Here is a 26,586-nt window from a genome sequence, read left to right on the forward strand (position 1 = left end):
ATCTTGCTTTATAAAAGTTGCGTTGTGATGGTAGTGCGTTCTAAAAGTTGCGTTGTGATGGTTGTTTCCTGCTTCGAAACAGCCCATAAAAAGGCCAGCGGACCCTATCGAATGCCTTTTCTGCATCTAGCAGAATTAGGGCCATAGGGTCTCCTAAACCTTGGTGTAATCGAACAATGTTATTGTCCGACGAATATGGTTGATAGTTGCCCGCCCCGGCACAAAACTGTGTTGCTGGGGAGATACCATTTTTTAAATATCTGACGCCAATCTATTTCCAAAAATCTTGGAATACATATTTATATTGCTATTTATCAAAGTGATGGGCCGATATGCCCCTGGATCGGTCGCTACTTTCCCATTAAAAAAAAAAAATAACAATCTTTGCAGTCAAATCTATTTCTTAATGCAATCTGGATTGCCACATCGGTAAACGTGCAACACCCTGCCTGCTACATTCTAGCCATGTAATAAAATTGCCTTCTTTTGAAAAGAAGTCAGGGAAAGTATATGTTTTACTTTAGAACCTCAAATCTAAATAGTCATTTGCTTAGTTATATAACAAACACATATCAAAATTCAAGACGTAAGAGACATTGTTTAAGGTTTGCAAGAAATATTAAGATATTGAAAATCACTTAAAAAACACCAATTTAGATTTGGTTCGACGATTTTACACTTTTATTCCAAACTTGAGAAGGCTCCCTTTGAAAGATTTCATTCAAACATTTCTACGTATATGAAATTGCTCAGACTGGTATGGAAGTGAACAATAGGTCACAGTGTTAGAAAGATGGCCTCTCTGAAGTAAGAGGTATTCAGAGTTGTCACTTTCCAACACCAGCTAGAGTTAGACCACTAGATTGTGCATGCAACTGAACCACCTCTGTGTGGGAGTCTGAGAGTATTTTAATATTTCATAGTGATTCATAGCAGTTAAGTCAGAGAGTAGCCAGAAACAGTAGATAGACATATATTAAGAATGAGTGATCAGCCATTGCAACTGTTTGTGACAAGGAAGTCTCTCTGAAGTGGAGAATACAGGTTGGATTCAAGTGCATATAGGCTTCAGGAGTATTCCGTGTTTGTGAGCAGAAGAACTGATTGTATAACAATATTGATTACATGTTAGTGAACTCCACTTGAGAGCATGAATTTGGTAATTAGAGAATACATATCACCTAGCAAACCAGTGATAAAAAGGGCAGGAGGGAAATGCATTTGATTACATGATGAGCTAAGCAGTGCATGCCTGGACCCCTCAGACTATGAATGAAAGCATGAATTAAAGTGCAGAAGGATTATTATTATTTAAGATCTTCAGTTCAGTTCTATTGGTAGAGTAACACTCTGAATTAAGTTCCATTGGAGTGCCCAGGGCCAATAAGACCATGGTGAAGAGAATACATTGAAAATAAAGGAGATTAATTCAAACGGTCTTGATGAGAGTGGAAGAGATACTGCTCATGCACATGGGTCAATGGCTTTGGTCTCCACTGGCGGAGGACCGCCTGCTCTACTAGGATATCCTTACTTGCCTTACAAGGGTCTCCCTGCCTTTTAATACAATCACTGGTGCAAAAGTTGCACTGAAGGCACAAAAGTAAGCCGAAAATGTTTGCCTGGCTCTGTTCAGCATAATTTCTGTTTTTCTGAAGCCAGGGTTGAATTTAGAAAAAAAAATAACAATTGTGCTGATGCGTTGGGAGTTTTCACCCACTGATCCATATCCCTGCAGGATCGGCCATGCCTTCCATAGGCCATCCTACCCTGAATAGAGCTGTGGCTCTCACTGTCAGTGACCTGGACACCTAGTGCTGGACAGGCCTTCAGACCAATGGTTTCCACTGATGTAGACAGCTGATTCTCCACCAATGGAAACCCTGGAGTTCCTCCACCTTCAAATGAGATGGGATAATTGCAAGGTTGGCGGGCTGGGCATCCATTTGTATTCTGTCACAAATTAAATGAATTCCTATGACTCAGACATTCTTCATGGAGCTTCTGACACAACTAATGTGCCTGGCTTTAGAATTATTTGATTCTCCTTAACCGTAATAGATTAGCAAACCAGAGTAGAGCAAGTGTTATAACTAGCCAATCATGCTAAAACATAAAGCAATGTCTGATGTTTGTGTAAAGTCTCTACACCTTACCCTGGGTTTGGCTGGTGTTGGTTACACACCTCCTTTCTGACCCATCGAGGATGAGTGGTGGCTCACATCTGCAGTAATAAGAGCCAATGGTGTTCACACAGTCTCCACCCACGCAGGCTTCTTCATCGAGACACTCGTCATTATCTGAGAAACAAAGAGAAAATTGGTGTGTTGTCATGTATGCATAATATACAGAATTGTTTATTTTTCCAACAATGGCCCCAAATCTGCATTTAGCCCACAATTATCTCTTCCATTTTATTTCTCCTTACCACTTTCTCCACAAATCCTCTTGCTTCTTCCAAAAGCAGGCAATCCTATTGGCATGCTCACTGACCTTGCCTAATATGTACTTTCCTGGATATTGTACCAGGATATTGTTATTAATTGATTGTGCAAGCTCTAAAGCAACCACCCTGATTTCTAGAGCGACTTAAATGCAATCTATACATGTGTGCAGTGTGGGATGGAGTTATCAGTTTGACTTGCATTCCATGCTGAGATGTTGGTATAGTTACCATCCATGATGATGGTCTTCCACTACTTTTAGCACCTTACTCTTTCACATTATAACCTATAAGAAGATATTTAACAGGTGTTCAGCAACAACTTGATGCTAGCCTTAGCATTGTGGTCAATCCAGTTTGTATGAGCATTCTTGGCTCGAAAGGGTTTGAGTAAGACATCAGTATCCCTGTCTCTCTTTATTCCCTTAAGTGGTGCAGCATGCAGTCTAGTGAGCATAAATGCAGCAGCACACACTAAGATAGCATATCAAAAACAACAAGGTGACCATTTCCTAGACCTACTGAAATCAGATTGCCTCTCCCCTCCACAGTCTCCCACAGAAAAATCTCTCAGCTTCACCACTCTCATACCACAGACTCACTGGGTGGCTAACTCTGCTAACTTTTACCCCCGAGCCCACAAAATAATCAAACATCTATTCTGATCAAACAATATGAAAATGCCAGCTAAAAGACTCTTAGGGCCAGATGTAGGAGAGAAAATACCGGTCGCTAATGGCTGATTTCGGCCGTTACCGACCGGTATTTAGGATTTGGCATGTAGGGGCCATCATTTTACAGAATCGGTAAATGTACTGATTCCGTAAATTTACCGATTCTGTAAAATACCGAATCGGTATTTTTACCGATTTGGTAAATCCACATGTAGGTGACACTCCTAAGAGTGTCACAGGCCCTTAAGAATCGGTATTATACCACCCAATCCAATTGGGTGGAAAAATACCAAATTCAGGTGTGCATGCACATATGTGCATGCACACCTGTGCAATGTGACACACAGACATGCCCTTAGGGCATGTCTGTGTGCCACATGGCACACAAGTCCGGAATTGGGGTGCTAGAGGGTGTCAAAGTTACACCCCCTGCACCCTTGCAGGATTCCTTATTTACCGATTCGGTAAATACCGAATCGATATTGCCCATTGATTCCTATGGGCTTCATGGCCCATAGGAATCAATGGGCAATACCGATTCGGTATTTACCAAATCGGTAAATACCGAATCCTACCGATTCGGTAATTCTGAAAATTGAATTACCTACATCTCCCCCCTTCATATTTACAGACACTTAAATACCGAATCGGTAAAATTCATATTTAAGAGTCAGTAAATATGAATTACCTACATCGGGCCCCTAGTCTCTTGACTGGAGTTTGGGAATAGTTTTCTACAAGGACTTTCCCAGATCTCACATGATAAGTTCAAAGCGGTTCTCCGCTAAGCAGTTAGGCCTATCAATGACACAAGAAAATTCAATTGACTAATGAGGATACTTCGTGATCGCTAACAACAAGGACCAAGTATGAAATTCAAATTATTTTGCTGCCTCCATAGAGCCCAAATATCCCACCCACTAGCTAGATCTGCTCTCAATTTCAGGGGTGAAAGAGTCAAAGAGGACTCAGAAGCTTAAGATTCAGAACATCTCTTGCCCCTAAGCATCCTTTCCCCATATATATATATATTCACAGAAAAAACCATAGGTTATAGTCCATATATAGTTAGGAATTTGCATTTACAAAACCTTATTTTACTCGCATAAAACCATTGAAATTCCATATATAGTTAGATGTGCTAACTATATATCGCGCACCCGCAATCCACTGCTGATGATGTCACATATTACATCATTCATGACATGGTTAGTGACATCACTGATGACATCACTGATGACATCTCAAATGACATCACTGATGACAACACCCAGTGACTGTATGTTTCTGTAAAGTTAAAATGTGTCTTACATATTGAAGAATGAGTGGATGTATAAGTGTCTGGAAAAAGGATTCAGTAGGTGCATGACTGATTGTATGAGAGAATGATTAAATGTGTCTTAATGAGTGCATGGGTTAGTGACTAAACTATCTTAATTTGTGCATCATTATATCTGTTGTTCTACAAACTGCTCCATGTGTTGATCAGTAGCTATAAGAATAACTGTATGGGTTATTGATTGGTTGTCCAAGTATTTGTATGGGACACTGAGTGTGTGTGTATGGGTAGCTGGGAGGTGTGTGACTCTGTACATAGATGTGTGAGTAGTTGATTCACTATATGTATGGGTTCAAAACTGCATGTGGAAACAGCTGTATGGGCGGATGACTGTGTGCATTAGTGTATTAGTGAGTGAATGGATATCTCAGTGCTACATGTCAAAGTAAGTACATATGTAAAACACAGTACATGTGAGAGTTGACATATATAAATAAGTGTGCATAAGAGCCAGTGAATGTGTGAGTGGCTGTATGGATCATTGTGAACTTGTATCAGGGATTTTATAACAGAGTAAATATGTGTTAGTATATGTTTGAATAAATAAGGTGTGTATAACTGTATAGTTGAGGAAATGGAAGTGTGATTGATTGTTTGCATAACTGACTAGGTGTGTGAGTAACTCCATGGATGAGTGACAGTCTGTGACTGTCTGTTTACACTGATTGTATCTAAGGTTATATTAGAGTCTGAAGAGGTTCATGGTATTATCACATGAATGATATCATCAGTGATGTGATCAGTAATGTCAAATGAGATGTTATCAGTGATGTCATTTGAGATGTCATCAGTGATGTCATCAGTGATGTCACTAACCATGTCATGAATGATGTAATATGTGACATCATCAGCAGTGGATTGCGGGTGCGCGATATATAGTTAGCGCATCTAACTATATATGGAATTTCAATGGTTTTATGCGAGTAAAATAAGGTTTTGTAAATGCAAATTCCTAACTATATATGGACTATAACCTATGGTTTTTTCTGTGAATATCAATGGTTTTTTAATAGCAAATATCAAAAGCTGTCAAATGTCAAGTACGTGATAGGTAAAAACGTTTTCGTGTTTATGCACGCTGATGTGCTTTGAACGCTGCCCCCCCCTCCCCTCTTTTCTCTTAGTAGTACTCTCTCTTTGCAGATAGTGAAGGGTAGTTAACGCAGACCTTTACCCCCGTTGTAATCCGTCGTACCTGCTTGTCTCTCCATTTGATTGATTGTTATCCAAGCATTTACTGTTTTAGAATTGGTTCTCTTTGGATCATTCTCTATTTACAAACAAGCACAAAGTCGCAATACTCTGTTTAGTCTTTGCAGATAGTGAAAAATCGTGTAAAAAAATAAAAGTAATCGAGCAAAATCAGTAGGCCACTAATTGGATCTCTTTTTGACCTCACTAAAATACAAACATTAGGAACAACCCTTCATGAGAAATACGAAAATAGTGAGATGAACTGAGCTCCACACCATGATGGCTGCAAGACAGCTCGACTCCGCCACCCACCCCGCCCAAAATAACAACAAACCCTATGCAAATATTATAAATAGGTACAACACACCAGCAAAGTAACAGGGTAAAACATTTTATTAAATAACTATTTACATAACTATTTTATACTTCTTGTTGCCCGATAAGGCTAGCTCAATCGATCGAGTATGAAACTCATGCACTGATAGCAAACGTTGCTGCTATGCAGACAAAAACTGGTTTTCAGTTTGTACATTCTTTAAGATTTTTCCATCCAAGGCTGGTTGAGAGTTTGTAGAACGATGGCTTCAGATTTTCTACATACGGTGTGGTGGCGCGGACTGGGAGGGGGCGTTTGGATCCTGCCCCTTCCCCAAATAAGATTTTCATACGTGAGTGTTCGTTCATGCTTTTGGTCCCTGAGTTGCTTCGATGTCACTGCCTTACACAAATGGCATAAGTCCTGGATGTTGAGTGCCATACTTCAGAGTTCTAAGCAGCGCTTGTAACACTGTCTAAACCTTATTTGCACCTGCTGCAGCTTCACTATTCAAAGTAAGTGGGGTCCGTTTGTGGACCTGACTGCATTAGAAAACAACAATACGGTGCCTCCCTAAACCGCTTGACGGAGGCCCCCGAGGGGCGGTGAGATGGCGCGGACTGGGAGGGGGCGCTTGGCTCCTGCCCCCTCCCCATGTCGTGTTGCCCTGGTGTGGCCTGAGATCGCCCCCGACATAGGCGGCCGGCTCCCGGGGTCCACAGATTTTTTTGCCTTTTGATGACTCTTCCATTCTGGACCTTGTCCCACAATCCGTTTTACCTGAAGACACGCTGTAGTGGGGCGCCCCTTTACCGTTTTAGTTGCCATTTCTCCCGCTTTTGCTACTCTGTGCCTCTTCAGCCATTCAGCTGTTTACCGCCCGCTCTTGCGACTACAGCGTCTCGCTCACCATGTTGTTGAGTTGCTCCCGCTCTTGCGATTTAACAGAACTTTTTGGATTGCTGAAAGCGGTTGTATTCCGACCGCTGGTTGGTGGAGACATTTTGACTATATTCTGGACCTGCGTTGTCGCGTAATGCGTCATATGACGCGCCGCGTTAGCGCACCCGGAAGTGCTCCGGTGCGCAAGGCGCAGCTTCCCGGAAACGATCCAGAGCGCGCCGCGCAGCGCGTAACGTAAGCATAACAGGTCATGTGACTTGTTAATAAAACTTTTCATTGGTTCATTTTACTTTTGTTTTCCTAATGATGTAAGACTAGGTCATGTGACCTAAAAATAACACTTTTCATTGGATTAAAACATTTTTTTTCCCAAACGATGAAAGCCCCACCTTGTTTCTGGATGTTTCAGACTGAAGCTGGCGTCACCATGAGAGCACCACCATCTCGTAGCTCCGTCGTGGCCATTCCGCAAGCAATCATGGCAGCCGCTCCCCACCGGAAGCCTGCGGGAGTCGAGGTCCCCCAAAACTTTTGTAGAATCTTCAAGGCTGAGGGGACGCTTTCGAGAATGGGACCCAAGCCCTGGCAGACAAGCGTCCGAGTTCCAAAGTGTCCCAGGGCCATTTTACTGGACCAGGCCCAAATCCGAAGAGCCGGCCGCCATTTTAAGAGTCCTGTGGCAGCCGCCTATCGCTACACCGCAAGAGTGGGAGCAACTCAACTACATGGTGAGCGAGACGCTGTAGCCGTAAGAGCGGGCGGTAAACAGCTGAATAGCGGAAAAGGCACAGTGTAGAAAAAGCGGGCGGAATGGCAACTGAAACGATAACGGGGCGCCCCACTACAGCAGACGAGCCTCCGCCATGTGCTTCACAACTGCATACGTATCTCGTGATATCAAGGTTGGGCAACCAGTACACAACAAGCAGTTACGAGTCCCATTTACACCGGAGCCATTTTGGGCGCGGCCGGGCAGGTCCAGGATCTAGTCAAACATAACAAATGAGGCTGACGTCTCTGAAGCAGTTGACGCACAGCAGGACATAGCAAATAAACATGAAGTCTCTAAAGCTGTTAACTCACTGCAGGACAAAACAAGTGAACCTGAAACATCTGGAATAATTGTCGCTCAAAAAAACAACACACAAAACTCTGTAGAGCCTGAAGAAGGAAAAACAGAAGGGCACTGTAGTTTCAGACACACTTAACACTAATGACTAAACAAAGATATTGTCTGTCTATGAAGCAGCTCTCATGTTCACAGAATTGACAAAGAAGTGTGCAGACACCAATGCTATTAAGAAACACAAGGAAATCCCTAACGCATCAGCATTCTCGGAAGAGGTTGACACAGATAACATCTTAAAGAACAAAGAAAGACAAAATAAGGATGAGGAAGTTATCACTTTAGTTTTATCATCAGCTAGCGACAGCAAGAAACACATTGTAATGGAGATTAGAGAGGCTACGGATGGATAAATAAATTATCAAAAGAAATGGCTACTCCCCCCTTTAGCAGATTAGCTAAATCTTTGCGTAATTTGGACATTAAAGTTATATTATTGTTATTGTTGTTATGGTTATAGTACTGGTTAATTTCAGCAAGAAACACATTGTAATGGAGAATAGAGAGGCTACGGATGGGTGAATAAATTATCAAAAGAAATGGCGACTCCCCCCTTTAGCAGATTAGCTAAATGTTTGCGTAATTTGGGCATAAAAGTTATATTATTGTTGTTGTTGTTGTTATCGTTATAGTTCTGGTTAATTTCCATTCAGAGTGTCCTACACAGCACCACTCTAGGTAAACACTACTTTATGTAAAACCTGCACTTAGTTGGTCACCATGGGGTTTAAAGAAGGGATGGTTCTTCACCTGGGTGCCGTCCACAACTCAGCACGTTGTGCTGCCTTGGGACTATTCGCACAAAAGACAGCTTCGGACCATTGTTGTTTTTTTTTGTCAAAAAATGTTTAAATATATTTACAGTTTTTGTTGCGTTCGTTATATTTAAAAGTTAATAAAGTTTTATAATCCTACTTTTTTGGAGTACTATATATTATTAAAAAATCGGGTGAATGGGGCCTTGAATCGGGTTATTGTCATGTGTGGGCTTTGCAAGTGTACTGCTACAGGATCGGACATTTCAAACTCAAATGCACGTTCTTTTTCTTACCTTTCCGAAGCATGGAGCGCAATAGCAGGCAGAGAAAGGGTGATGCAAGTGTTGAACACTGCCTGGCCTGGCAAGTTGCTGGCAGTGCCCCCCCCCCCCCCCCCCCGCCCGCTCCTGAAAGAGGGCACACACACACCGCCGCCCCGAGTACTTCACAGATCTTTAAAAGACCATGCGCTTGTTCATGAGGCTTAAATGATTTATCACCCCTTCTAGAACCCCTGCATCGACCCTCTGACGTTTCCTGGAAGAATTAGCACGTAACACAATACCAAGCCCTGTCAGCTGAAACCCCCGAGGAATCGTGGGGCATATTATCAAGGGGGTTTATTTCCGCTTTTTTTGGCTTTAAAAGCCAAGAAAGCGGAGATAAAATTATCTCCCTATTACCAAGCTGTCGCTAACACCAGTTAGTGACAGCTAAAAGGAGATAGCGACCATCTTGGACCCCGCTTTGCATGTCAGTGATATCTATCACTAATGACATGCAAAGTGGGCGTGCCAAGATGTTAGCGACTGGAAACAGTCGCTTACATCACTATCTCCTATTACCAAATTTTGGAGATATTCGCGCTAAGCGCGAATATCTCCACAAGCTAACACCTGCCCTGAGCAGTTCTTAGCCATGTTATCCAATGGAAGGTGGATAACATGGCTAAGAGAATTTGCTGAATAATGCATGAATATCGCTGACTTTTCAGCGATATTCATACATTGCGGCCGTTTTTTATCGCATTTGCGAGCAGTTCTTAGCCATGTTATCCAATGGGAGGTGGATAACATGGCTAAGAGCATTTGCTGGATAATGCATGAATATCGCTCACTTTTCAGCGATATTCATGCATTGCGGCCGTTTTTTATCGCATTTGCGATAAACCTTGCTAATAGCAAGGTTTATCTGCGATAAAAATCGCCGATGTGCGGCGATAATTTTTGTCTCTAAACAAGTTAGAGACAAAAATGATCGCTATTTATTGGTAATATGCCCCCGGGTTTTTGCTTGCAGGAATCGGGAGGCGGGAGACTAGCACTGAAATCAGTAGTCTCACGCCTGAATCGGGAGGGTTGGCATGTCTGGATTCTCTACAGCTAGGGCCATAAACTACATCCGCAGGGCTAGGTGATAGCCTGGGACCGGCCTGGCATCTAAAATGGCTGCCGTGCACGACAAAATTGTGGCATTGGAAAAAAGGCAAGATGGCGCAGACAATGTTTATCAATAAGGATTCATTTATAACAAAATATTTTATCGCATTGACAAATTGGTGGTCAACACTTCCTGATTTCCTTCGAATCGAACGTTAACAGACGTCACGCAGCAAAAAAAAAAAAAAGCTCACGCACAGCCGCTGGAAGACATGTATCAACATATATGAGCCTCCTCAGCCACCCTCAGAAAACATAAGGGATTAGGATACGTCTCCCGCACCCCCTTATACCTAGTAATTTAAATAAAACGAAGCACAAAATGGTCTCCCGCACCCCCTTATACCTAGTAATTTAATTAAAACGAAGCACAAAATGGCGAATTCCCGTTTCGCTACCAGTTTGCGGCCCAGTTCGCGGCCCGGGAAGCGCTTCTACCGTGAAAATCAATTTTTTTTTTATTTTCCCCACGGGACCCTTTAATAACCCCAACAACATTCCTAGAGGGTCAAGAGGGGTATACCTTGCCCCCTTTCATTAAATTCCCCCTTCGTTTTTCACCTCTTCTTCTCTCTCGATCCTACCGAGAGATAAGATGGCGGCCGCTCGGACTGTTTAGAATGTTGACAGACACCGGGGAGCCAATCAGCTTCGCATCGAAAAGTTCCGTTTCGCGAAAAGTAAGCGGACCGGAGCGCAGCCCGGAACGCTGTTACAGATATATATCTTGTTTTGAACATTAATTTCTCAAAATCCACTGGAGCACATATATTGAGACCTAGCAAAGGCACATCGGGCTAACAGTCCCTACAATTTTGCCAAGTTTCGTGCAAATCCATCAGCCGTTCGAGCTAAAAGTGAGGCCAAACGCCCTATGGAAATTAACATGGGAAAAACGCGTTTTGGGACCCCCCTTTTTTCTCGGCCCCCCCTTGACAAAACCCCCCCAAATTTTCAAGGGCTGCTCAGAAACAAAACGTGCCATTTTCCTGAAAATTTCAGCCGATTCCGTCCTCAAACGCCAAAGTTATTAGACATAGAATTTTCAAAAGTTCCATAGAGAATTAATCCTAACTATATATACCTACTGGCTATCGCCAGTAGGTAATATATATATATATATATATTATCCAATGGGGCTGCAATCTTTTAATTTGGGATTTTTATATGTACTGTATGACTGTGAGACGCATTTGTGAGGAAAGCTTTATAGAATGTGACAACATATTTTACAATGCTCATCTCTCACCAATATGGCTGAAATACAAGGATAAAATCTCAAATAGAACAGAAGAGCTGGTCGCAGCACTTACCAATACACTCCAAGCGATGTACATCATAATAATACCCATTGGAGCAATAGCACGAATAGCCGGGAATTGTGTTCAAGCAGACACCACCCTTGCACACTTGAGTGCCAAAAAGGGCACACTCATCGGCATCTGTAAGCGAGAAGATAAATACAGATGGATACATAGTACAGTTCAATAGGATGGCAAAAGCCTATAGATGCTGCCCTAAGAAATTCACCTATTTACATGTCCTCAGACTTGGTGACAAGATTGTCACCTTGAGCAGGATGGCAAAGCTGGTGTAGAAAGTTGAATACATCACTCAAAACATCATCCATACATATTGATGGGAAGCATGCATCATAAGCTTTCAATGACGTGTCATGCCTGTCAGCAAATGAAAGATGTCTGACTGCCTATTTGAGCTCCTGCAAATTATGAACTATGCCCAAGGTCTTCTTTCTGTGTTAGGGTCTAACTCATGCATGTACATGCCACAGCACAGTTACCAATTGCACTGGGCTAGCACAGAGTTCTTGGTACAATATATCGTTTGTGGAAAAATGAACATGCATAGTGCTAAGCCTATGCCGATCTGTAAGTAATCGACCTGCAGGACTGGTCAAATATTCTGAAGAGATTCAATGAAACACATGGATTTGCAAGATCAAACGATAAAGTGAACCTTCTATCACAAATAACATATAAAAGTCTGTTTATTATGTCCATGGATAAAATGTTCATTTACTATATCTAGAGACATACAAAACAAGTTATGGAGGAGATCATGCTCCATAGTCTGTTTACTCCATCCTTAGACAGAGTAACGACAAGAAATGTTGCAGTTTTAGTGAGCCAATAAAGAGGCTGATGTTTTCACCAATTGTAGAGCTCTGCTTTACCTTACCATAAAATCATAATGGAGCACTAATCATAATCTCAAACAGTGTGCAGGTCACATAAGTCAATATTTAAAAATGGTGTAAAAATAATTAACACCATTTTGTCCACAAACACCCACATGTACACGAGGACATACCTGTCTATGTTTGCAATGTGGTTTCCAGTGAGTCAGTTCCTCCCTAAACATGGACTTTATGTATACTACATAGCAGGAATTGCCTCTCAGGCTGACCCCTGATGGTCACCTGTCTAGAGTTTTTTTTCTAATAACAAATACAGTGGCCTACTACCAAATGACGATGTCCCCATGAACTAAAATATTTTGGTGCATTTCTGGGAACTGTTCACCTTCTACAGTGTAAATGATCAACCATAAACCTGCCCTCAGTTTAAATTCAATGTGTAGCCCTGGATTAGTGTCAGTGTTGTGGTCCACAGTTTTAAAGGCAGTCTCTCCACTCCTTCCTCTGGCTGGAAACAGGAAGCACCCAGGCTCCCCTGAACCAATCACAACACTGTAATATAGCATTGTGATTGGTCTGAGGGCCTTGGTTCGGCGCTCAGATGGGGACTGTGGGGCCTGGGCATGTTCTCCACTCAGCTGTAATGCAGCCTGGGTCGAGAACATGCTAAGCATGCATGAATGTTTGGCAGGCCCGAGACGGCAGGCCAAGCATTCATGTGCACTGAGGGAGTGAAAACACTCCACCCCTCCCCCGCTCAGTCAGCAGAGCAGCCCCGCCCCACCTCGCAAAGCTGCTGCGCCGGCAACAAAAAAAATAAAATAATAATAATATTGAGTTATTATCATTTAATTTTTCCTTACACTGCAGAAAAGCAGTAGGGCAACGCTCCTCCGCCTTAGCGGAGGTGTTGCCACTAAAGATGGAGCCCGACATTTGACCTCTGTCTTTAAATGCACAGCAGATGTGACAAGATAAGGACAAAATTTAAAGGCCTGTTTAAAGAAAGCAAGAATAAAGTAAAGAGACGGTGCTCCACGGGAGGGATAAAGACACACTGAACAGCCTAAAACAAATAAAGCCAGCGAATAACAAGCAAGCAACAATGAGTTACAAATCACAAAGCCAATGGTAAGCAATGGACAGAATAAATAACCACGGATGCTTTTTGAATCTCCCCAAGAAGTCTTTCCAAACCAGAGAGCTGCACTGTCTGGTAGGCTGGACCTAAACAAGAAATACCGTTGTGTCCTATTGGTTTAATTGATACGTGATAGAGTTTTATATGGTTCGCGTTTGTATAGCACCATTTCTACTGCATCCTATTGCATTCTCAGACGGGGTGTCCTTTTCTACTAAACTGTTAGTGCCAAGAATCAATTGTGCCCTTTATTTGTCAGTGTTTGGTTGAGGCAAATTCGTAGAGAGTGTGCTCAGTGTTTAGTTTAGAAGTGGTTTGTGTGCAGCTGTATGCGAAGGTGTTCAAACTTGGGAGATCAATTGGGGTTAAATGGTCATGTCATCGCTTTCACGACCCCCGGCATTTTGGTGAATTAAAGTCCTTGAAAGAAGGAACCGCATTCAACTGGTTAAATAATAATTGAGCACACAATGTTTTACATAACCTACACCTTGTCATGACTGGATTTTCAAAATTCATATTTTATGTGGAAATGTATTACTGTAGAAACCAGTGGAAATCTCGCCAAATAATGCGGCTTTGGGTGCACTGTGAGAACCTTCTAAATGAGTGTATTTCTACTAATCCCTAAGGTCTAACAGGAAGACTCACCTTTGTATCCTTGGCTGCCTGACAAGTATCCCGGGCCACCAGGGCACAGGGAGAGATATTCATCTGAAACAAATCAGATAAAAAAAATTAGACCTTTGTAGATTTCACATTGGCCACAGGATGTGGAGTGTGATTTGCCATCACAAGTAAAGAAATACCTTTATTAAACAAGTATTGGCCAAACCAACAGGTCTTGCTGACTTTGCCAATGGCTCAAGACGCATGCACCCAAAAGTCTTGCATTGTGCTTTCTAGATAAGAATTCCCATCCCAAAATATAAGTTGTTGATCAATTGTGCTATGTCAAGCATGCGCACATACATCACGACACAAGCACGTGAAATGTGGATGTATGTGTGTTGTGATGCTTACATGCTCTTTCGTTTTGATGGGTGCATGCACAGGCGTCATGAAGCATAGTGGCCATTTGTAATTTACTATTGGATTATGGGGGAATGTCCTATGTTTGAACCGTTAACTGAAATGTTGAATAACATTTAAAAGAAGTTCACATAAAGTGTGAAAAATGAAGCGAACAGTTCAGGAGCACTTTCCATCTGCAGAGTTATCATAATAAATACAAAAATGAAAAATTATAATTTAACATGGGAGAGGGACGGGGGCGTGGAGCGTTGTTGGAAAGGGAGGAATGAAAAGTGTACACCTGCTCGCTAGGCAGAAGGGGAGAGAGCACGGAAACATGCATTGGAATAAGTGCTCAATACAAAATTAAAAAGAGGCCCCTCATGTATGCAGGGAAGGGTAAAACTCATCAAATTAGATCTCTATGAGACCGAAATGCTCCTTGGAATGATAAACAAAACGGCAAGGAGAAAAATCAAGTAATCATGAGCTGGCAACTGAGACAAACAACAAAACAAAACCGTCATGATAGGGAACTGAACCAAAACCCGCTTTAAGTATGTCTTTTGTATTGGAGCCATGGGTGTCCCAACACATAGCTAAAACTGTCTCTAGACGAAATATAAAAAAAGATGAAAAACTTGGGCAAGATCAGACATAAAAATATGATAGGTATTATTCTAAATACCAAAAAAATATTCTGTGCCAAACAGGAGTTATTTACTGTGAAATAATGCGTGGGTGAATTCCACAGGTACCAGGGATGCGTATATAATGAGCATGGGGATTGTAACAGGCATGATGTAGACACAATTTGCTCAAATTGTGTTAGCCAAGGTTTAATACAAGGACTGATGATGATAAATGTAAAAAATGGGATGGCAAGTTATGCAAACTTTGCCCAAATAATTTGTATGATAGGCTCCATTTTCTGCCGCTTAGGTACTATTCCGGGGCAAAGGCGCAACGTTTTCCCAGAGCACCTGCTATATTTTCTCTGGGGTATTTTTTCTCTTGGTAGAACAAGAATGACCATGACAATAGGCCGTTGGTCCTACTTGGCGTTGTCCTACCTGTGTCAGGTTTTGGGCATGGCTGGACCTTGCAGTTGGTGCCCCAGCCCTCTCCGATGCTGCAGCAGCAGTGCTCCCAGCTGATGTTCCTGGCCAGGATGTTCTCGCAGACCTTGGTGTCGTCCAAGTTGTAGTAGCATTCCTTCAGCCCACCAATGGACACCGCTCCGGAGCCGGTTCTGGGAGGGCCTGGGCGGCTTGGAGGTAATGGACGAGCTGTGATTGGGAGAGGGAAGATATTATGGTATTTCCTCACTATGTTCTTGATCTGCGCAACAACTGGGGTGAGCGAAGTCACGCAATACTGTCTGTGACATTTCTAATTTTTTTTAACTTGAAACAACATGAAAATACTTGAATGGCTAGAAATGTGGTTTGCCAGTACCCTGCATGAAATTTTCACACTAGGACATAACGCCTATAAAGAAATAATCAATTCTATCGCCTTTTCAGGGGCCCATAGCTCAAGATAGGTCACCAGAGGCCATGAGAGTCAGGAACCTTTTCTTCGAGATACAATCATGTGCTTCATTAAGACAAGGAATATGGCAGATGTTGAATACTGAAGGAGGTATAGAACTTTGTGCAAATAAATAATTAATTAATTAACAATCATTACTTTTTTTCTGCTTTCAAAATAGGAAAACTGCCTTTCCGTACATACAAACCTGTATCCTCCACGTCATGGATACTGGTGGTCCAGCCCTGCTAATGCTGTTAGGCCTGTCAGCAGCGTGTGTCACCCTGGACCACACCACTCCTTTGACTATGGTTAGATATGTGTTGGGATGTCATAAGTTGGTAGTGAATGGCTTGAATACTTTTTTCTTTCAATAGAAGGCCAGAGTGGTGGCGGCTGTGCTAGATTTGATGCTGGTGGAGTCCACCTGCGTGCATGTCTGAGAATATTTAATTTTCCTCATCAGACTTTGGTTCAGAGCAGGAGACAGAAAAACACAAGCGGAAGAAAGGAGGAAGGGAGAAAGTTGAAGCAACAGTAACAAACAGTGAAAGCAAGGATATCAAAATAACCTGCAAAAGTGAAGTAATGGGGCTACACATGAATGGTGGTGAAAGAAAGAGACAAGAGATGGAATCTAGACTATACCTTGGTATTCGACTATCCCGACCTTCGTTAGCACCAGATGTGGGCTCCTGAGAAAAACTTTAGGCTTATTTTACAAATGAAGCAACGGGTGGCTGGGCCTCAACTTCCAGAGGTGTTACTGGAGGAATATGGGCTCTTGCCTATGTCCTTCATTATTTACTTTTTATGACCAGCCTTCACATCACGTCTTGAGAAACTATGAAGTAGGCCTTCCAAATCCATACGAAACACAGATGCAACACATGCTGTGTTGCATCTCCAACACCTGATTGAAAACCGTAAGCAAGTCCCTGAGATGTTTGATATAATTCTGTTTTGGATGGACAGGAAGTAGCTGTATCATAAGTAAGCCAAGGTAAAATTCCTACTTAATGGGGCATGCCATTGCCTAAAGAAAAACAGTGCAAAGCACATCTCTTTCTTGGTTGGGAATTCAAATCTTGCTTTCTGAGATAAGGTTAAGATCTTAGGCATCATGTTCAACTTATGGATGAAATGGACAACCACACTAACAATATTAACTCTCCATCTCAGTTCCACCTGAATATGTTAAGTAAAACAAGGTTTCATCTACAACAGAAAGATAGAGCAAAAGAGATCATGGCAAACATAGGTGAAAGGCTACTGGATTGTAATTACTGCTGGATTTACATTTGGTCGACTTAAACTCAGGGGACCTGATGTCCTTTTATTTCATTCACAAAAAGTGGTCTCAGTTTTCGCACCACCATTTTGAGAAATTAATAGAATATTACTGACTGACTACATTCAAATAGGTTGGTTCACAAAATACAGAATTGCAGGGGCTGTAGAACGACCTGCCTAATTAACAGTAATTAGGCATGTAGCAATCTGTGACCCCTGCGATTGGCCACAATCTCAGGGATGGTGGCCTGCAAGGGTCAGCAAACCACGAGGTCTGTCGTCCTGTTTAAATGAATAAATGTTTTTTCTTTAAATGCAACCAATTACCTTGAAGGAAACGGGGATGTGTTTAAAAAAAGATTATTTTTCTAAAGAGACCAGTGTGCTCTTCCTGAACCCTATCTCAGCATTCAGAAAGTGAAACCAGTCCAAAGGGAAACCCAATCCCTTTTGCTAAACAATTACAGCACTAAATTGGGAGTCGGTAAGTGATCAATGGTTTGTGACCACAATTAGGGTTACAACCATTGATACATCAAGATGTAAATCCTAATCTAGAAAGGGTGTCCACATCATGCCCCTTGTAAATGGAGTATTAGTAATGGATTTCTAAACCCATTTACCAATCCAGAAACACTTTTCCAAATCTTGTAAATGTGCTTAGTAAATACAAAAAAGCTTTTTAACAGATGTACAGCCTACGGTTTACAAATCTGAGGGTGTGCAACCATTACATTGTTTTGCATATCAGCCCTCAGGTTCTGCAAAATTCAATGGAAAAAGCAGTTTTGAATCTTTCCAAAAAACTCACATTTCACCTGTTGCTTGTCAACTTCACTAACTTTAGATGAGGTTGTATATTAAATTCAAGACCGTGGCTCTAACTCATGAAGCGGTTCACACCAATCCACTGAAGCATTGGGCACGTTTGGCTCCAGTATTTTACACAGAACACTGGGATCCTAAGATAGCAGACCTCCAAATCCACCCATAAGAGTTAACAACATGTTCTGCTTGGAATGCCTTTTCCAAGGACTTAAACACGTTTAGGTACTTCTGCTGTTCAGGGAGGTTTTGAAAACTCTTCTGTTCCCCGCGTGTGTACCCTTGCTGCAACACTTAGGGGTCGATTCCAATTCGGGAAAAACGCTCCGAATAGCAGTTCGGAGCATTTTTCCCATACGAATCGTACCCTGCAACGTCCCCCGTACGTACGACGAAGTACGAGTCGTACAAGGAGCAGGACTTCGTACGAATCGTACAAAAACAGTTCGACTCGAATCTCCGCACAAATCTCCCTCGGAACCCGCTGTACGCAACATCTGTACGGTTCGCGGCTGCCTTTTCCGACCCGGCAAGTACGATTGTTGTGGGGTACGCACCGTACGACCCTTTTTCTACGGGAGCTGAAAACAGCTATAAAAGCAGAGTTCGCCCCAAAACAGGTACGGAATGGCCCCCCCGGGTACGGTGAGTACACCCCATGATCGCGGGAGTACGGTGCGTACCCCTGCGATCTTGGGGTGTACGCACCCTACCCCGCGATCTTGGGGTGTACACACCGTACCCCATGTTCGCTGGGTGTACGGTGCATACACCCTGCGATCGCGGGGTACGGTGCGTACACTGCAAGATCGCAGGGGTACGCACCATACCCCTGCTATCATGGGGTGTACGCAACGTACGGTGTGTAAGTGATTGTGTGCTTTTCTGTACGAATCGCCCTTACCTGACGTGGATCGTACGAATCGCGCCCTCATACCCCGGTCCGGATCGTACTCGTCGGGTAGAACGGCATGTTTCACTGTTTCAGCCTTGCAATACAAATGGATCACGACGATTCGGACGGATTGACGGAATACGGATCGTACTACGCGACTCGGACGGACGGGTACGAATCGTACGGCGATGGCTTCGAATGAAAATCGTACGGACGTTTTTTTTCCAGGATCGGAATCGGCCCCCAGGTGTTCTACAGGAAGACATAGTAAGAAATTTAGGGAAGAGAGCTGTTCCTCCAATAGAAACAGAGATTCACACTGAATAGGTACAAAGTTGAGCTGTAAATAAGGGGTAATAGAGCAGAGTGAACATAATGTGGGTTGATGTCCACTTCCACCGAGTGCTAGAGAGTCCTATCTTTTTAGACCCTTCTAGTTGAAACACGCAGGTGAACCCTACATGTCCAGGCTAATGCTAAGCTGAAAATGTAGAACTTTTATGAGTACATTTGAGAGCAGGCAGTAATGGCCGCAGGTACTAAAAGACTGGTCACATATCTGCTCATATATTATTTGCGACCAGTCATTAATTTCGTGATGCTGTCTAAGTATTAGTTGGTTGTATCTCAAAACCTCTGGCAGCAGAATGATCTGTCTAATGAATATTAATTAGGCATAATGTGATTGGCTGCAGGCATAGGGATGGTGGTCTTCAAAGTACAATAGACCGCCATCCCGGAAAGCAGCCTATCATGATTAATGGAACCAGTGCTGCTTTTTAAAAACAAAACAAACAAAAAAAATCCTTATGAGAAAACTTCAGAGGGAGCAAGAAGTGGTAGTCTGAGGCCACTGCCTATTTCCCACCAGGCTGCCAACAACATTTATGAAGGGGGAGTTGTCCCACATGTCCACTCACCCCCTTTAAAACTATTGACCTCCTCCTTTGACGTATTGGCAGCTGATCTATATTTGCAACCATAATTGTGGTCACTAACCATTGATACATACTGAATCTCAATGTGGAGGGAATGCCCATTTCATGCTCCTTGCTAGCTTCAGCTGGGTTTAGTTGGTAAGCCCATGCTGTAATTCAGAATGCTTTTAAGACACACAACATGTGTTTAATACATACCAAAAAGACATTTTGCCATAACTGCCAATTTACAAATGAAAGTCACGGTGTGAGGAGGGGGCTAGGCCTTGGAAGGGGTGGCACCTCGTGCCAAGAGCTACCTTGGAGGCACGTTGCCTATCACGAAGCCACTCCATCCCCTCTTTAGAAAAAAAAGTCATTGAGGCTGTCGCCAATGCTCTAGGATGTTTTCACACCCATTAATCGACAATGGCTGCTTACTACCTCCAAAAACGAGTTGGAACTCCGCTGTTTATATCTTCTGGACCCAACACTAGGCGGCGATCTATGCACAGATATGAATTCAGCAGCCCACATGCCTCGAACCTGCTGTTTACAGTGCTATTCAGCTCATTTCCCCTGCCACCATGTGAGTTTGGTTCCTCACTGGGTGACCGTGTAAAAGGAGCCAACATCGTACGACTGTGGTACCGTGTGAGGTAGCAGGTCTTATTTTTGCAGCTGCAAACTCTGCGATTTTCGAATCTCAGGGTTTTATAATTGAAAGTGGCTATGTACATCTGGCCCAAAGTTTATACCATCACAAAAACTTGTAGCTTGCACTGTCACAAACTTGCAAAGGGTATGACCTTTATCACAATTCGTTTTCTTCACAAATCACCCACAATATAAAGTTTTAGCAAAAAATGTTCAAAGGAAAGCCTTTATAATACTGAAATGTTTCGTTGGTTCTTTGATAACGGATATTAAAGAGATGTGTTACATTACCTGCTCTGGTGGGCCTGATGCATTTCCCAGTCATGGGGTCAAACTCCTCGTTGCTGCTATGACAGATACAGAGGAAGGAGCCCTCCACGTTCTCACATATGGCCATGCCACAGACACCATGCAAGGTCTGACACTCATTCATATCTGGAGAAAAAAAAGACAAAGACGTGTGCGGTGCTTACCATCCAATTTTGCTTTGTTCCTATAAATGAAACGCACTTGCATAGATAACAGCATTGTGATTTCTAGGGAAGTGTAACTATGTCATTTTTTCTATGCAATCCAGCAAAATGGCATTTACCTCTTGAAAATATTGATATACTTGAATAAAAATCCTTTAGGAGATTCCTCAAAAGTCTGTAATCCCAGTGCAGTCAATACCTTTACTCAAATGTAGCCTTGAATATCTGAGCCCTCCTAATAGAGGGAGAGTAAAATAATCCCTGTAACAAAAAAGGGCGGCTCCTTCACATTTAATTTTTTGCAGGTTCACTGGTGGGTTAGGGCGGGGCGGGGCTGGGCTGGAGACACAGGGGGAGGAGTGGTTTGCACACTCCAAGTGCTCATGACTGCTTGGCCGGCTGTCTTGGGCCGGCCAAACAGTCATGCAGACTTTGCATGTTCTCCACCAGGCCACAATACACAGCTTAGTGGGGAACATGTCAAGGCCCCCAGTCCTCATCTGAGCGCCGATTCACAGCGCTCAGACCAATCACAATGCTGTATTGCAGTGTTGTGATTGACTATGGGGAGCCTGGCTGCTTCCTGGTGCCGGGACTTGAGAAGTGGAGGAGAGATGAGGCCGGCGGAAGAGGTAAGTAGATTATGTTTTACTTTTCATTTGTCTCTCCCGTCACACTCCCTCTCCCCTGCCCCTCTACCCTGAGTCCCTGCCAGCCACTGCTGGTAACAAGGCCAAAACAACTCAGAAAATGCACATGCTCCATAATCAAACTCTTGTGTGGAAACAAATATTATGCTTCCTATTTATCTTGTAAAACACTGGGGCACTAATAACACATTTCTAAATCATTTTCATCATTGTTTTTAGTTATCCCTTCACCCTAGCACCAGTGGAGGATGCTCCTTCTCCTACCTCACCTCTATGTCCTGGAACGACTTCCCCCTGGACCTCCAAACCTCACCCTCCCTCCCAGAGTTCAGATAGGGACTCATGACCTGGCTGTTCAACTGATCCCACCTTCAGCAGCGGATTCCCAGGGCCTGGGTACCCTTGCGGGTGATTAGCAGAACTATACAAAATCTGGTTGATTGATTGATGCCATGGATCTGGCAGGAGTTGCCGATTTTGTTTTCATTTTTTTTCTTTTCTTTTCAATTTGATCACTTTCAATTTGATCACTTTATTCATGCTATCGATTGATGATGATACTCGTCTTCTAACCAATTTGAACCCGTTCATACATCAATTAAGCATTTCAACAAATTAGCCTTCTCATTCCTTGCACAAAAATCAGTAACAATTATGGAACAGTTCAATCAAGGGTGGGAATCATGGTGTTATTCTTGGTGAATGTATCAGGCTTTGGACCCTCTAATTAGGCTGCATCACCAATTCATCAGGATGCAGCTCTTGTATGCTTTCAGTTCACTCACTTTGACACACCAAAGGAACTTGAACTGTGGGGCGGGGAAAACAGATTTACTTGAGCAGGCGTTACCCCCCGCAAACATCATACTATATGGACTGTGGTGTGAGAGGTGTAGCTTAGAGTGACTGACTGATGGTAGAAGTCCTGGACATCGAGGAGATGGCGGTTGTAGAATGAATAAGGATCGACCCCTTGACTTAATGTAGGTACATGAGAGGAGGGATGCCAAACTCTGCTGTCCTATGGTGGCTTCTGTGGGGTGTTGTAGATGCCATGGTTTGGGTTCAGGGGCGGCTCTTCCGTAATGGTGAAGGAGCGTCGCCCCACTGCTCAGAGAGCAGAGGATGAATCAAATGATAATAACACAATGTTATTATCATTTTATTCATCTCTCTCTGACATCGTAATGACTATTGGGTGTGGTGGGGCCGGGCCATGGCATAGAGGAGGAGTGGTGGGCACTCTTAAGTGCGCATGTCTGTTTGGCCAGCCGTCCTATTAATCTTCTAATAACAGTCCCAACTCACCTTGAAGTCCCAAAGAGACCCCCTCCCTCCAAAACAAACATCTTCAAGTCCTCCACCTGCTTTTGATTGTCTTTCTGTGCCTCTCAAAAGAACAACAGGAACAATTTCAACAAAGATGGCCACAGGCACTAACCCAAAACCATAATTGCGGATAATTTGAAAGCATCAGAAATGGCATAACATTTACAAACCTAATCTTCCACAGCATTACCTTTAGGCTGGTTTCAAGCCTACCAGGAGGTTTACTCAATGCTGAAAAAATCTTGGGTACATGACATGCTACAAAACATTCGGAAGATAATAATACCGCCCCAACTACTAACCTGTATGACAAGGGTTAAAATCATATTCCGAGTCCAAACTGTTTTGAAACATTTAAATTCAACTTCACCAATTTCAAGACTCTTTGCCAAGTTTGGTAAAAAGAAACCTCTGCATTTAGCCCAGTAATGTGAACCACTTCAAATATCAGCCAATTGCCATAACCAACTCATAAACACTTTTGAAGCTACTGTTCCCATCTCCACCTCCCAACATCAACGAGCACCTAACAACAAGCCAAACCAGGTCATTCCTATTTCATAGATTTAATCATGTTCTGTAATAGTTATACAGCTGACAACATGAGCAGAGCAAACCTTTACAGCCTCCTCATGTGCTGTAAATCCAGTCTCATAGAAAACCAGACTGACAAAAAGGTGAGTAGCATCTGAGGGTACAAGGAAGATAACCAGTATTGCTATTCCTAACAATATAAATCAATAATTGGTTATTGTATTGCATGTGCACATCACAGCTAGAAACCACATAAAACTGAGACAGCTTTGGGTGCATTAACTAATCCAGGATCATTTTCTTACAATCACAAAAACAAGCTGAATGCCAAGTCAAGTCAGGTGGTTCTGAGAAAAGCCAAGGGGAGTGGGAATTGAGTTCCAGGTTTTAGCTGCCAGGTAGGAGAAGGATCTACCTCCCATGGTGGTTTTGTTGATGCGAGGTACAGTGGCAAGGGCTTGGTTGGAGGATCGTAGCTGGCGGGAGGGGGTGTAGAAGGACAGTCGTGTGTTGAGGCATTCGGGACCAATTTCGTAAAGTGCTTTGTGTGCGTGGGTTAGGAGGCGGAAAGTAATCCTCTTATTGACGGGGAGCCAGTGGAGGTTTTTCAGGTGACCAGAGATGTGTTCTTTACGCGGGATGTCTAATATGAGCCTGGCTGAGGCGTTCTGGATGCGTTGGAGTTTTTTCTGGAGTTTTGCGGTGGTACCGGCGTATAGGGTGTTTCCGTAGTCTAGGCGGCTCGCGACCAGTGCAAGGGTTTTTAACATTAAATTACATCTTCATTAAAGAGGCTGAAGCAGGTTATCTTCTTAAAATTCAATGAAACAGAAGTTTATCATCTTAACAAACTATAGGTTACGTTCCAAAATGTTGGTTTATTAATTTCGGTACTGAAGAACAACAATATCTAAATTTATATCAGAATTAAATGTTGAGTTTTTAGTTTATGCTAGATTATACTTGCATGATACCTATGCTTAGTAAAATATTTATAAGCCAGATACATTTTCTTGGTAGTTTATGTGTGAAAGTTTGCTTTTCTCTTATAGAGATTAGCAGTAATCGAATAGAATGGAGGCACTAGTAGAGATCACTTTATTTCACTTATTAAGTATGTCAATGTTGTACTTTGCAGACGAATCTTCCAATAGAGGCTATTAGGTTCTTTAAGAAATGGGGGAACTTATCCATGCAAACTAAGAAAGAGAGATGCCCATTCCTGTTATTCTACTCACAGCACCGTACTATTGCTTATGTAAAATAAAGGAGTAGACCAGATAAAAAATTATAGACCTGAGAAGGGAAAGTTAGTGACAGTCTTAACTTTCTCATGGTTCCTTCAAAATAATAACCTTCTCCACAACTGCACTAAACCAAAATATTACAAAGGCTCAATAGTGAACCTGTTCACCAATAAATCCTCTCTTGAGTGCCTGAATGCAACTTTGCTTCACCGGCCAGACTATCTACGGCATCACTTCACACTTAAGTTTGGATTCACAAGAACAACAGGTAAAGCCAAGTGTAAAGAAATTTTGGTCTGAAATACGAAATCTTTAGTTTCCAATATACCTAATAGCAAGATACCGTAATAACATTCTATCTAGCTGTGCCTATTGAAGGCATTCACACAAAATGACATCTTAACACACTACCGCGCCCCAGGGATAAGAAAGGAGTAGTTTCTGACCTGTAACTCCAGTTCTGAAGTAGGGGTATCTCTGTTATAGTCATAATCTAGTGAATAGTCCCGCCCATGTGCGTGGACCCTGGAGCAATCAAAAATAATCTCTTAAAGTGTCGAAAAAATGCAGAACTGCACAGACACTTTGCTGTTTGTGGATTTTGGTGGAATTTCTAGTTGAAGTACTGGACAGTGTAGCCTGGTTATAGGCTGCATTATCTGTCTTTAAATTCTCTCCTAAGTGTCTGTGCAGTTCTGCATTTTTTCGACACTTTTTTTATTTTTGATTTGCTCCGGGGTCCACACACATGGGCGGGACTATTCACTAGATTATGACTATGCACAGAGATCCCCTACTACAGAATTTCAATGAACTGGCCCCACTAACAATGATAAATTAAAAAATAAATGAAGAAATCTGTTTGTTGAACCTCAGCTGCATTCAATAGAAGGGGTTACTGATGCAGGAAATGCATTGCATTCAAGGTGTATTCAAAGAGATTCTGAACAGCCTATGATCTGTGAAAAGGTAGTGTAAATTGCACATAAGAGAGGCTAAAGCTGCTTCTTTCATAACCCAAATAGACATTAATGAATTAATTAATTGTGTGCTTATATAGCGCAGGAATCACTCCCGAAGGTACCACACAGCCATCTCTTGAAGCTCATCAAAGCTGCAGGACAGACCTACAGCCATTTTAAATTGCTTGCAGCTCCACACCCTTTAAAAATATCAAGAATGTGCTGCCTTGTTTCAAATAAAACACATACAATCAGATAAGAAATCTTAGCAATTGCATTAGCAAGTGTACCAAGTGCTCTCAAACCTATATCCAATGCTAAACAGCAAAAATGCACCCTCTCTCTTTCCTTTGATAAACTCAAAGGAATTGTATCCAATTTCTAAACACCATCATACCAGCAGAAATAGTCAATATTTCTGTCTGGGTGGAGTCTGGGTCCCAGTAGTTCAACGTTACCAACTTCTCATTTCCTCAATGAAATCAGAAAATAACCTGTCAATAAATAAACATTGAAATTCACCTTTTAATATGACCTTCGATGTCCCCCAAGGGTCACTCTTGCCTTTGGAGTATGCACTGAAACATTCTGGAATCTAACTAAAAATGGACATCTCTACATACCAATATGCAGATAATTCTAAACTTACTTTCGTGTCAAAATAGAACATGACATCACTTCCATCATAACTCACCTAAAATCGGACAGAATGCTTACTCTTGCCCCTCTACAAATCTATGAGACACTATGCAGCAATGTACAGTGG

At 42.5% G+C, this 26,586-nt stretch overlaps 1 protein-coding gene across 7 annotated transcripts in view; it reads right to left on the reverse strand.

Moving 5' to 3' along the window:
- Positions 1-26,586, reverse strand: part of LTBP4 (latent transforming growth factor beta binding protein 4) — a 1,439,220-nt gene that overhangs the window by 26,144 nt on the left and 1,386,490 nt on the right. For all 7 annotated transcript variants that reach the window (XM_086938230.1, XM_086938229.1, XM_086938227.1 and 4 more), the window contains 5 exons: positions 20,917-21,060; positions 15,579-15,794; positions 14,143-14,205; positions 11,506-11,634; positions 2,157-2,300 (listed from right to left, as the gene is read on the reverse strand). In XM_086938230.1, the coding sequence (XP_086794356.1) occupies positions 2,157-2,300; positions 11,506-11,634; positions 14,143-14,205; positions 15,579-15,794; positions 20,917-21,060 (696 nt within the window). The remainder of the gene's footprint in view (positions 1-2,156; positions 2,301-11,505; positions 11,635-14,142; positions 14,206-15,578; positions 15,795-20,916; positions 21,061-26,586) is intronic.

This window comes from Lissotriton vulgaris, chromosome 9 (genome assembly GCF_964263255.1).
Source record: "Lissotriton vulgaris chromosome 9, aLisVul1.2, whole genome shotgun sequence".
In the NCBI taxonomy this organism is placed as follows: Eukaryota; Metazoa; Chordata; class Amphibia; order Caudata; family Salamandridae; genus Lissotriton; species Lissotriton vulgaris.